Source organism: Protopterus annectens, chromosome 4.part0 (assembly GCF_019279795.1).
Source record: "Protopterus annectens isolate FY-2018-M chromosome 4.part0, PAN1.0, whole genome shotgun sequence".
Lineage (NCBI taxonomy): Eukaryota > Metazoa > Chordata > Ceratodontiformes > Protopteridae > Protopterus > Protopterus annectens.
In genome coordinates this window covers 460,026,529-460,040,428 of record NC_056733.1, presented here as the reverse complement: position 1 = coordinate 460,040,428, position 13,900 = coordinate 460,026,529, and the positions used below count along the sequence as shown (strand labels likewise).

Here is a 13,900-nt window from a genome sequence, read left to right as displayed (position 1 = left end):
TTTTAAAGTGGTGGTCAATCCAGCATTATGGAAGCCTACAAGGCTTACACAACATGTTTCAGGAGCCTTTCAACATCTTTTTTCCTTCTTCAATGATTAGCCTTCTCCTGCTAACTGAATACCCATTTTTGATAAACCACCTTCATGGCGTCTACTGCCATAGAAGGGGTGAAAGCAAGCTGGCAGCTGTTGTCCACGCATGTGGGGCACTTTGCCCTAAACTACCACATCTCACTAGGAATGAACACTTCCTGTCAGATAACAGCCCACAATGCTCTACTGCACAGAGAATTTGTAATTCCATACTTACTGATCTTCAACCCCAGCTAGAGTGCAAAACACTTCTTGGTAGGCTGTTGGTGCCTTTTCCTTAGGTTATTCATATAGCTGCACCTCCTTCAGGCCTCCACTGGTGTCAGTGAAGCTGTAAACTGGGCTAAAGCCTCCTTTCCAACCAACACCATCCCCTTAGGTTGGGCAAGCCCACTGCAGCCACACACACTTATTCTTCTCAGTTGCCTCCACCACCTGGACCACTAGCTAACACCCTAATTGTTTGAGGTCTAGTGTGGTCTCCTTCCCTATGCACCATGGAGCAGGTTAAGTGTTTCAGTAACTCTTTCTTGACACTTAATAAATAAACCTAAACTTTAAAACTTCTTTTTTTTTTTTTTACAGTATAACTGAATGCTGAACTTTTTAACTTCTCTTTCTGTCTTTAGAGCTATGGAAGGTGAGATGAACCCTCTGATCCCCTGGCCCTTAATGGGCCAGTCTTCTTGAGTTGCTGTGAGGGGTGGGTGTTACTTCATGAATATCATTACGAAACCAGCTCATCTTTAAGACGTTTTCTAGATTTAGCTGTTTCTGTGTAAATTCTAGATTTAGCTGTTTCTGTGTAAGAATAATATCCACGAGAACCTAAGGACTCAAGGGACCACCATAAAATATATACATATATATAGAGAGAGAATACAATGCATTCAGTCTTAATGAAGCAAGCGGTCAACTGTATACATTTGAAAACGCAGTGATAGGATGGTGCCCAGCCCTTGGTTATACTAAGAAATACATTTTGTGTTCTACTTTGATTTCTACAATAAGTATGCTGGGAAACCAGCAGACTTGTTTTGCAATTTGTAGAGGTGCAGCCGACCGCTTTTATGTACCTTCAAAGTGCGGTCAGCCAAGTAGCAGGGTAACAAATCCGGCATTTCCTTCTCCTCGCGCTCCAGCTGCCCATGTCCTCGGGATCTGCCAGAGGGGGCTGCTTGCTGACAGCGCGGCAGCCAGGCTCCCGGTGGAATCTCCGCTCATTCTCATTTCCGCCGGGAAGCAAAGGCAGAGCTGAGCTCAGCTGCAGAGGGGCAGCGCACACATTTACAGGGTCTCGTTGTATTCCTTCGGAAAAGCAGGGAGCATTCCAAAGTGGTCCGAATGTCCAGACTGCAAATCAGATAGCAGTAGCTGGATCCTTGCTGCTGACCCGGAGAAAAATTGTCTAGTAGTCACTTTGCCAGTTTTGTGAGCAAATTAGTCATGCCCTCATTTCGAATTTGAGTAGCTGCAAAACAACTCCTTTGCTAGCAAAGTTCTTTGGTGTCCACCCTTTGTAGGCAAAGCAAAAAAAAAAAAAAAAAAGATTTACAAGGGCTAGGATGTTTTCGGGATTATCACTTCAATCGAATATGTGTCACTTTGGATGCTGAAGTTGTTATGCTGTTGCTTCTTCGATACAAGACTCAAATCCGTTATTTCTCATCATTTGGGTTTTAGGATTTGCACTCTGTGTTTTTTTTTTTTTTTTTTTCGGGCTTGGCATGTGTAAATCTGTTGCTTCGCTCCTTTTCAAGGAATTGTAATTTGTGGCTGTCGGAGAGAGCCTGGTGCTCCGTTTTAAATACCGTATTTGCTTCGGAATTTTTAGTCAAAGAGAAGGAGATGAAGACACGGGAACGATTTCCTCGATGTGACCCCCTTCTAAAATTTCAAATGCTGAGAGGAGTTATTCTTTTGGGAAATCTGTTTTGCTTGTTCTGCCTGAGCAAAGCGCAGGAGCTGAATCCCAGAGGACGGAATGTGTGCAAAACACAAGGGTAATAGATTTGAAAAGTAGTTTTTTGATGTTTCCATGTCTGAATATCTTTATTTGACGTGGCATGGGTATGCTGTTTAAGCAGAATAAAAGTGCCTTTTGGGGATGGGTTGTAAAACGTGGATAGAGTCATGCACAGCAGACCGCATTACGGACCTGAAAAGTCAGTAAGTGAAAACATTCCTGAAAGTGTAGAAGCTGGGGGATGGGGGTGCTAAAGCTCCGCTTTTATTTTTGAAGTCTTTAGAACGGCACAATTCCTAAATTTCTGTTCAGTTTTTAAGTTCTTTACAATTCAGCTGATTCTGCAATGCTGTTACAACTGCCTTCATAGAACGGAGTTTGTCGTTTAACTAACCTTTTAGATTGCAGCCTTCCCCTCCCCCATACATTCTTTTTGTATTTTTTTTTTAATTTTCTAAGATTGTGTCATGTTCCCTGGCACACGCGAGTCAGCATATGATTTTTTTTGTGGAAATTAAAACTTTTTTCTGAGCTGTAAGCAATAGCATTTCCACCATGAGGAGGAAGTCAGACTAAATGCACTTTGACAGCTTTCCATAAGTGTTCACAGTATGTTTAACTCACTACATAAACATCTCCAGAGATGGGGAGATGTTCCCATAGTCCATCTCACTGTCACAAAACTTATAAATGTGTATTACAGTATGACAATGTCTGATATTTATGAGCATTAGATGAAAGGGAGGGTGGAGGAAGAGAGTGAACTCCAGAGTACACATTCAGTTTTTTCAACATTGTTTGAACAAAAAGTATCTTTCATATTAAATATTTAAAGATTATATTTCAGCTTTTCCTTTCTTATCCACTTTAAAACAACCAAAATAAGTTTAATGGCTAGAATTTAATATTGCAGCATCAGATTTTTTTTCTGACTGGTCAGGCAGATGCTGTCAGGTCTCCCTCCAAATATTGAACAATCAGACTAAAATGCATAAAAATGTGAATAAAAATTACAAATGTATTTTTGACAAGTATTTCACACACCCAGTTGTGGACACTGTACTGTCTTCACACCATGCAATCTAATACAGTTACCTCCATTGTTGCTATTACTCAAGAGAAAAGTCATATACCTAGTTTCTGCACAAAAGATGATGTGCTTTCTTTTTTTCCTTGTTTTGATGAACACTGATCAAAGTATAATTTTTGAAATGCAGTACTCAGATTTCTATGATTTGAATAAACATTTGTTCTGGTATGTTATAAATGAACAGTTTCAGCCTCAGACTTAATATATGCGTGAAAGCATTTTGGCTTTGAGGGATGGATTATTCCAGCTGCTGTCACTGATTTACCAGAATAGCCACAAATGGCCCCTTATTTGACAGCTATAATGAGACATACCTCCACCAAGTGGAAATGAAAAGTTAAAGGTCAGAAAATAAAAATGCTGATGATAGTTAAAAAGTACTTGTCTTTTGCTGTAGTTACATTCCCTTACCAGCTGGACATTCTGCAAATCCCAGTCAACAAACAAATTTCTTTTCTATGCAGTAACTGCTTTATTTATTTATTTATTTTTGTCTTGCATTTTTGAATTCCTTTATCAAGTAGTTGCTGTGTATGTTAATAACGACCACCTTCCTGATTGCTTTCAAATCTATGTCTTATCCATATCATTTTTATAATGTAAGTTAGCTTCTTTTGATTTTACTGATTCTGTTAATATACTTAAAAGTAACACATTGCACCTCTCTCTCATTTCATTGAGACCAAACACACTGTGTTTCATAATCTCTTTGTTATGTGCAAACCTGGTATATGTGTGTGTATGTGTGTGTGGGGGGTATTGCCTGGATTGTAGTTGTCTGGTGTTGCTGATATTGTTAGTGGCACAGTAGCTTATAAATCCTACAGAGTGATGTTGTTTTAAGTGAACTGTATACATTTGTGTTTTACAGCTTAATTGCAGTGAACTTGTGTTATTGAATGTGTGTGTGTGTGTGTGTGTGTGTGTGTGTGTGTGTGTGTGTGTGTGTGTGTGTGTCTATGTGTGCACACGTATATTTTCATTTCCCAGGATGCCCTGTTATTCTGTATTGGGAGTAAGTCCTTTTATCCAGTAGAGTACTACTGAACTTGGAGTTAACTCGGGTGGGTTGAGCCCCCCTGCATTTTTTTAGCTTCAGGAAAAGTAATAATTTTCAGTGAGACTATATTTGCTCTTTTTGCGAATAAAGGATTGTAATTTTGGTTATATGCTGTAATTGCTGGTGTAATAACTTATTTTTTATTTGCAGGACTAGCTGTTTGTCAAAATAATTAGTAGTACTAAAATGATATGTTGTCTGCAAACATACACCATCTGCTGTAGGAGGTTGCATTCTGAAAGGTAGTGTACTTTAATGCACAAGATGGTCTACATTTCCAGAAATCCTGGCCACACTCAGGTCTAGTGAATGGCACATCATATTTCAGATATGACAGTAGCAACTATTAAAAATGAAAACATCTATCTGTTTCCTACTTTGTTTCTGTGCATTCTGGTATCCACTTTTCCTCCTTACTGCTTTTTGAAATTGCTAGATATGGGTCAAATTACATTGCCAGGGTAAAGAATACCAGCGACATTATGCAACTAGTTTCCAGTCATATCTGCAGTAATATATATAAGCCCTCTCTTTGTGATACAGTTCTCACACTGTATATCACTGCTTCATTGATGTCTAGATTGTTGCTATATAGCTTTGAACTATCTATCCACATGTTAGAAGGTGTATTCAGAGATAACATGTATCCTCTGTGTGTGCTATTGTTACATATTAATCCATTTTAATGTAATAATTTCATTTATAACAGAATGGTATTCTGTGCTGAAAGGGCACACAAAAATTGTTGTTTACTTTCTATGAATTTCCTTGCTTATTGTTAAATGAACAGGTAATAGGGATCTCAGATCCATATTGCCAACACCAAATAACATCAGGGATAGGGGTCATGGGCTATAAAACCTCAATTATTTATGCAAGGAGGTGACTGACTTTATGAGCTTCTGGAAAATGTGCAGTTTTGCCACAGGGTATGATCAATACATGAGCTCTACATTGTACCATTACAGAAAAGAGTTATAGTCACTGGTTCTCCAGGATTTCACAGGCTTCAGTGTGATCCAAATGCAGTCTTGCCAAATGTATCTGAGACTTAACCAAATTATTCATTCATGCACACACACACACACACACACACACACACACACACACACACACACACACACACACACACACACACACACACACACACAGTATTTATCAGGAAAGGTTACTGATGACTTTGCAGTAACAATGGACATTTCCTTTGTCCATGATACATACTGTCACCAATTTCATCAAACTAGAATTAAGGTCTCGGTTACTGAACACTCTTCCAGTAAGCCAACCAGTATACTAAATTACAGTAGTTTATAACGAAATATACTGTTTTCAAAACCACTGGATGCCAGAAATCATACTAATGCAGTGAGATTACCATTTATAACCTAATATAAGATGTTAGCTACCAGCTTTTATAAATAAGTAAACAAAACACTCTAATGAATGATAAAGTCAGGGAAAACTTAAAAAAGACCAATTAAACTTTGCAAGCCAATAAATTAGTTACATAAGGAAAAATAAAATATCATAATCAGAGAGGTGATGACAGACTAATTCCAAATGCACCTACCAATCTCTAGAAAAGTCTGTTACCTATCTACAACTAACTCATTAAAGTATCTACATTCTGCAGGTGATGTACAGGTAGATTATACAAATATAGCATACAGGGCTATATTTTCTCTTCTAGAGTCTCTGTTGACATTGTGTTCCTTCTTCAAGTTTGAAACAAGTTCATTAAGCCCAAAATGTAGAATGAAGAAAATATAGAAATCCTGATTTAGTTTTCTGTACAAAGTAAAGGTTTTTAACAGCCAAACATCAGTCCCAGACTGAAGAGCAAGAACAGTGTCATTCTTGGTTCAGTATTCCTAGATTGGTAGTATGATTTCAAAACCAGGCTGAGCTTTTTTGTCTTTTGCACAGAGCTACTAGATTATGTAGAGGAAATGCAGCTCCCATTAGAAAGCATTGAATATAAGAACAGTAAATGGTTTCATTATGTTAAAAGAACAGTCATGATGTCCACACATGTAATGGAATGTACAACTCCTGACATTTCTATATGTAAGAAATATTCACCTCTTGATATGTATTTTTTGACCACTAGGGCTTGAATGGCAGTCTTTTGCTTGGCATAATTTTCAAGTTATTTCATTCAAGAATTCTGAATAAGGCCCAAAATCAGGAACAATTTTTAAATATTATTCAATTCACTTAAAAAAAAGGTAATAGAACAATGGGTTTTGCATCAGTGTGTATTTTTTGAAAATTAACAAGCATGAAACTCTAATGTCTGTCATTGTTGACTGAATTTAATCCACAGTAATTTACCAGAAAATTAACAATTTAATGAAGACCATGGAAAAAAATATTTATTTATTTATTTAACAGTTGTTTACCGGGAAAGCCCAACAGGGTCAGGAACCCATTTTCAGCACAGGCCCTGGGAGAAAAGCTCCAAATGATAGACGAAAGTTAAAACAATTTACATGAACAAGATAAAAAACAAGTATTAAAGCACACATTAATAAATGAATACTGAATAAGTACAGAGAGGTAAATGCAATAGTAAATACAAAATAAATACAGCGAGATAGATAAAATAATAAAATATATAGTAAATTAAAGTAAAGTAGTAGAGTGCAAACTTTTTTTTTTATATACATCAGGTAGGAGTAAGGTAAAGAATGAGTATCAGAGCATTAGATGCAAGTAGATGCGTAAAAGGATGGGAAACTTAAGGGTGTAGAAATTTGGAAAGTCTGTTAGTTCAATATGCTAGTGGTTAATAGATGATATTCCTGATTTAGAGATAGAAAGGAAAGCCCCTAGAGAGTGAATGGAGTTCACCTGTTAGGGAAAGAGCAGGGGCAGGTCTGATGACATACAAAACGTTTTTTTAGGATGTGCTTGAAGTTGTTAAAGCTCTCAATGGTAGTAATGTCTGTTGGCAGAAAGTTCCAGAGCTTGGTGGTGCCATGAGAGTATAGGCACTGTCCAGCTCTTTTGTTTGGAATGTAGACTGTTAGGAGTTGTTTGTTTTCAGAGTGGAAGGCTCTTGTAGGTATGTAGGGTTTTAGGACAGATTTGAGGGCTGGGCCGCTATCAGGTGTATGTATCATTTTATGTGCAGAAGACAGCTTGGGCATTGTGTGAGTCTGAGCCAGTTTAGTTCTTTCAGATTTAGGCAGTGGTGAGAACGGTAGAGGTAACCTGTGGCGAATTTGGCAATTTTATGGTAGCAGGATTGGAACTTGTTTTTAAGAGAAGATTGTAAATTGGTGTATAAGGGGGCTGCATATAAGAGTGTGGGGAAGCAAAAATGTGTTGGTCAGGGCGGCTCATGCTATAGGACTGCAGGACTGCAGCCCCCCCCCCACATAGAAATGTAAAAAGAAAAGGGCAATCATTTTAAAAAAGAAAATGAATGAGTCCAGAACTCCACACATGTGTGCTGTGCTTCCAGACTGCTCTGCCACGCAGTCCAGATAAGAGAGTGGCATTCCTGCCCTGCAGCCCAGAAGTCTGTGCGGTGATGATGACATGGAACAGACCAGCGGGGGCTTCTAGCCTACTCTCACGGGAAACAAGCATCATCAGCAGGCTGAGAGGAGGACAGGAAACCCAGTTGTTAGCTTGCGCGGGCTAAGGAGCATGGATCAGATCAAAGAAGTTGCTTCCATGGAAAGAGGACAGGAATGGAGACTTCTGAAGTAATTGCTTGCTTCCTTGGGAAGGGAACGGAGACTGCTGAGAAGTTGAACTAATGCAGCTCAGGTGTGTGTGTGTGTGTGTGTGTGTGTGTGTGTGTGTGTGTGTGTGTATGTGTGAAATGCCCCAGAGAGCACATGGTGGTGTGTAGAGAATACCTCAGGCTTGAACCCTGTACCATGGATGCAAGTGGCAAGGGCCTGAATTCCCTACCCACCACCATTTGTAAAAAATGTTTGCAGATTTTTGCCTCATATTTGTTCTTTCCCTCATAACATCTGTGGTTTCTGTATGTTTGTTTTTCCTTACACAGTCAGTAGTGCAGTGGTGCACTGGCCTGACAGCTACAGGTTCTCTGGTTTGATTCTTGGCTTGGGTGCCTTGTGTGTGGAGTCTGCAAGTCCTCCCATCTTACAAAGACATGTGTCTGCAGTGTTTCTCCCTGGGTCTCTGCTGAAAATTGGCTTTTGTTCCAAGTCAGACTTTCCTGGTTAACAAATGTTAAATAAATAAAAATAACAGGCATTTGAATTTCAGACTTCATATTCTTCAGAAAGTATATGATTACACAAAACCTTTTATTCTAGCAATTTTCTAAGTTTATAACATGGGTATTTGAAATTTGTCCCTATTTTTGGGACTGTATCCCCCCATTATTGGCTTTGTCCAGGCTTTGGTGAGAACTGAATTCACTAAGTGGTAGCCATTTAAGTTTGACTTCCTCTCTTTTACAAAACAGCAGATTTGGCATAGTGGTATGTTACTCTGACTGTTTTGCACAGGGTCTTGGGTTTAAGACTTGGCAGTGAAATGTATGGCGGTAACACAGCATTTTATTCTAGCAACTTTCCAACATTATACAAGCAATGTTTAAAATGGGTCCTTGGATTTTGGGCCCCCCCCCAAATAAATTTTGGCTTTTTTCAAGATTTCTTGTGTTGCAAAGTTCAGAGATACAGCTGAGTGTTGAGATAGATTTTACAAGGAGCTGAGAGCTGCAGGGAACAAAAGTTTAGTGCTGCTTATGCTGAGTCGGCTTGCATTGTTAATAGCACAACAGGTAGTGTACTTGCTTTTGATGAAGAAGGCTAGAGGTTCTATTCCTACAGTAGGTAGATGCATTGCTCATACTGTGCTATGTTGTAAAGGGGGTGGATGCTGCAGTACTTTTTAGTGAAGATACCTAGTAACTATGAACCTGTTATCAGTTTACAATCCATTCCCTATTGCGATATTACTAGCTTATCATTTTTTAATGTAACATAGGCAATTTATGCCTCAAGGGCAGCATCAATTTATTTGTAGGTGAAACAATGACATATAAAATTGTTTGCTAGCAGCAACTTCTTCATTAGTTACAGATTTCTTTAATGTGGAATTTAGATGACTTTTACTTCAGAGATTGTGCATATTTACTGATACTGGTGGACTGTAGAAGTTTCAGTAGACTTTTATGATGGAAATGTTCTGAATTGGGCAGTTTTGTCATTAATGATGCATGCACTTTGTTTCATTGTTTACTGAAAAAATGTTCAAAACAATAAATTTAAAATGCCCTATAACTACTGTATTGTATTGTACAAGGAATATAATTTAATACAATCAGGAAGGTGTATCAAAGAGCACGTGTATGTTTCGTGTTCAAGGGGCCTATGATTTAAAAATAGCCCAAAGTTGATCTTTATCTGCCACTGGCAAAATGCATTTTCTTTGATTGTGGGTTTCAATGCTACAAACTGGCAAAACTTAATAACGTCACAGATAAAAACGAAAAAGGCTGGAACGCCAACCAATTCCACATGAAAGCACAGACACCAAAAATAAGCTTTCATTCACTTTAATAACTGTGAACTTCTTCAGAAAAACTCCATCCACCCAAATAAATCATTTAAATACTTAATTGTCATGTCACATGATCTTTGATTTGTCCATTAAACAAATACTTTCTAATTTTCATATATTAAACATATAATTTAAAAATATTTCTACATAAAATATAGTCACTTAATAGTTGCATAAAATGTATATATGATATAAATGCACAATACATAAAAAATTCTACTTGAGCTGCAGAAAGCATTTTATATTAGTCATGTCATTTAAACCTGGTGTGCGATCTGCAACCAGGTGAATTTGCCACAGTGCTTCCTTACATTCCAACCAAGTTTTGAAATCACCAGAGAACATTTCTTGACTAACACTATCCAAGACAGAAAATATAAACTTTTTGAAATTAGTTCAAACAGCAGCATGTTTTGCCAAAGCATTATTCTGTTCACCCTTCTTAATTGCCAATAGATGTTCATAAATTCGTCTTTTCAGACACCTAACAGTTTTTCCAGTATAGTAACTTGGACATGAAACACACTGTGCAACATACACAACCATTTCACTTTTACATGTGTAATATTCCTTAGACCAAAGTTTTGTTGTTGTGACATAAAGTAACTGAAGCCATATTACTAAAATACCTACACTGTCTGCAGGTATTACAAGCACACCTGCCTTTCTTATGTACAGAAACCATCTTCATATCAATGCTTGAATTTGAACTCTGTTCTAATATACTCTTGATGTTGATAACTTTTTTTACGTAAATAAAGGCTGTAAGCCAACAATTTTTACCAAATCGGAATTACCTAAGAGAATTTTCCAATTACCACTAATTATTTCTCTTATAGACCACATTTTATTAGTTATAGGTAGTGGAAATGAACAGAAAAAAATATTTTCACTGTTCAAAGGTTCATTATTACTCTGATCTTCTGTCATTGCTGCACAAATAGTGCTGTCTCTTAAAGTTGGACTTGCCTTTCCTTTTCTTAAAGCCAAAACTTCCCTTTTTGTCTTTTGCAACCATTCTTTTAAATATCCTCTAACTTCAAATAAACTTCTCAAAAAAATCTACTTCTTTAAGAAATGTTGTATCTTGAGAGGTTAACCTACTTAGCCTAATAAGCTGTCCCTTCACCACTCCTTTCTTCATATGTTGTGGATGAAGGCTATCTTTATGTAGGTACTGGTAAGCAAAAACTGACTTTCTGTATATTTTACTAGTAAACTGCTTAGACTGAAAGTCAAAGGTAAGATGCAAGTCCAAACGCTTCCAAAACCACTGATCTTGAACTTCAGAAAATCAGTAGATCTGCTTAGATCAAAAACAAAATCAACAAACTCATTATGACTACCTTTCCATAAGAAGAAAAGGTCATCAATGTAATGGCGATATATCAATACTTTATGAAATAATTGATGTTTTGTTAAGTATTTACTCTCCCAATTCACCATCACTAGGTTAGCAAAGGCAGGTGCTACCCTCGACCCCATTGCTACCCCCGATATCTGTCTGTATAGCTTGTCATTGAACTTAAAAAAATTATTATCTAAAACCAGGTCCTTAAGTGTACAGATGGTAATCTTAGTATTATTAAAGTTAGTATTAGTACTCAAGTATTCCTATCCCTGTTACTTGATCTATACAAGTATAAAGGGATACTACATCAAAGGAAGCAAAATAAAAATTGCTTTCTTCAACCTGATAGTCTCTCAGAATCTCCAATAAATACCATGAATCCTTTAAGTAATAGTTTGAAACTTGAATTATAGGATTTAAAATAAAATCCAACCATATTGACAATGTCTCTGTCTTACACTTTGCTGCAGATATAATGGGTCTAAAAGGGGGATTGACAATATTCTTTTGTACTTTTGGAATCCCAGAAAGTACTGCCGTTTTTGGAAATTCCACTTGTAAATAGGAAAAAGTCTGATGGTCTATCTCACCCTGACAAAACATGTCAAACAACAAAGTGTCTAGTTTCAAATAACTACTTTTCATGAGATATGAGTCAACAGTCTTGTACGTCATTTCATCCTTCAGCATTTCTTCCATAGATGAAATGTAATGTTTTCTGTCTATTACAACTACTTTCCCCCCTTTATCTGCTCTCATAACCCTTAATTCCTTGTTTACACATACGTTTTTGAGAGCTTTTTCTTCTAATTGTGTTAAATTATACACTTTTTATCCAATTTCATCTGTCTGAAACTAGATTCACAAATATTCTGAAATACTTGAATTGTTCTCATAAGTGGAAGATTGTAAGTACTAGATTTTTTAGGTATTCGGATATCCATGGCATGACTATCTAATGTGACATCGTGCATTATGTAACTCAAGTTCAATTTTCTAAGATACAATCTAAAATCGACAATAACTTTAGCAACACTAACAGAATTTCCAGCTATAAAGGAAAAACTTTTTTTCAAAACATTTAAAATTTGTTCTGATACATGTACCTGGGAGAGATTCAAAACTTCAGTGTCATACTGTAAATTCTCAGAAAAGACTGCCACTTTTTCTTGTTGTTTCTCCCCCTTCCCTTCCCCTTGTTTTGTACTGTCTTGGACCAAGTTGGTGTTTTCTTGTTTCCTTGCTGGTCCACTAAAAAAGGACCTATATTTTGTGTAGAGCTGGAGCCTTCCATGCTTGTAACACTGACCCCTTGGTTAACATTTTGAACACCATTAATGTAATTCACTTTCATACCATTTGAATTTTGAGTAGTATTTTGACTGTTAATTTTCTCAGCCAGTTTATTATTGTCAATAACATCTTTGTTGTTACTTGTTCCTTCACTTTCTAACACAACATCAGTGTGCTTATTTAAATGGCTATCACCAGTCAATTGTTTATCAGATTCATGCACCATATAAGCCCTTTTGTTTGCATAGGCCAAAATATCTCTCTTTAACTTACCCTGCTTCCGAGCAACAATAGTGGCCCTATATCTATCAGCCTTAGCTGCAATACCACAATACAAATGGTTAAACATATTAAAACATGAAAAGTTTTTATTTTCAAGTTCAAGTCACTCATGGCATTTTTGACTTCTTCCATCTGTTTTTGGTAATGTTCCACTAAGATACGTATCATGCTGATGGCAGAGTCATTAAATATTTCAACCAATTGACTATGTAACTCATCTCCATTCTTAGCACAATTTGGAAACTTGTTAAAACGCAAACCCTGCGGAGCACATTTCCGCCTTATGCATTCCATAAAATAACTTATTTCAATGTTGAGCATGACATATTTTAAAGTTAATTTCTCAAAGTCAAAAATCATTTTTTTGCATTTGTTCTGATCAAACGCAGTGTACCTTTCTAGTGTTCACCAGGAGTACCGGAATTTCCGTCGCTTCTAAGTTGAGAACCTCCTGCTCTTTCGAGCCCTCTGCTGATGGCAGATGTAATTGCAACTGTAGTTTGCTCAGAAAATGCAGCAAAATTGTCCATTACTGGATAGGTGGATAAATTTAACAATGGGTCCTGTGAAATGCCTTCCATGGTTTCAGTAACAACAGACCTCGAAACCAACAAAACACAAACTGGCAAAACTTAATAACTTCTCAAATAAAAACGAAAAAGGCTAGAACACCGAACCAATTCCACATGAAAGCACGGACACCAAAAATAAGCTTTCATTCACTTTAATAACTGTGAACTTCTTCAGAAAAACTCCATCCACCCAAAGAAATCATTTAAATACTTAATTGTCATGTCACATGATCTGTGATTTGTCCATTAAACAAATACTTTCTAATTTTCATATATTAAACATATCATAATTTAAAAATATTTCTACATAAAATATAATCACTTAATAGTTGCATAAAATGTATATATGATATATGTACACAATACATAAAAATTTCTACTTGAGCTGCAGAAAGCATTTTATATTAATCATGTCATTTAAACCTGGTGCGCGATCCGCAACCAGGTGAATTTGCCACAGTGTTTCCTTACATTCCAACCAGGTTTTGTAATTACCAGAGAACATTTCTTGACTAACACTATCCTTTTTCATTTTTATCTGTGAAGTTATTAAGTTTTGCCAGTTTGTGTTTTCTTGGTTTTGAGTTCTGCTGTTACTGAAACCATGGAAGGCATTTCACAGGACCCATTGTTAAAT

The 13,900-nt window shown here is 36.9% G+C and overlaps 1 protein-coding gene across 1 annotated transcript in view; it reads left to right on the top strand.

The window, feature by feature from the left end:
- The first annotated feature begins 389 nt into the window (after positions 1 to 389).
- Positions 390 to 13,900, top strand: part of SCARF2 (scavenger receptor class F member 2) — a 1,458,836-nt gene continuing 1,445,325 nt past the window's right edge. Inside the window, exon 1 of the mRNA XM_044068378.1 lies at positions 390 to 2,096. Within this exon, the coding sequence (XP_043924313.1) occupies positions 1,942 to 2,096 (155 nt within the window). The 5' untranslated portion in view covers positions 390 to 1,941. The remainder of the gene's footprint in view (positions 2,097 to 13,900) is intronic.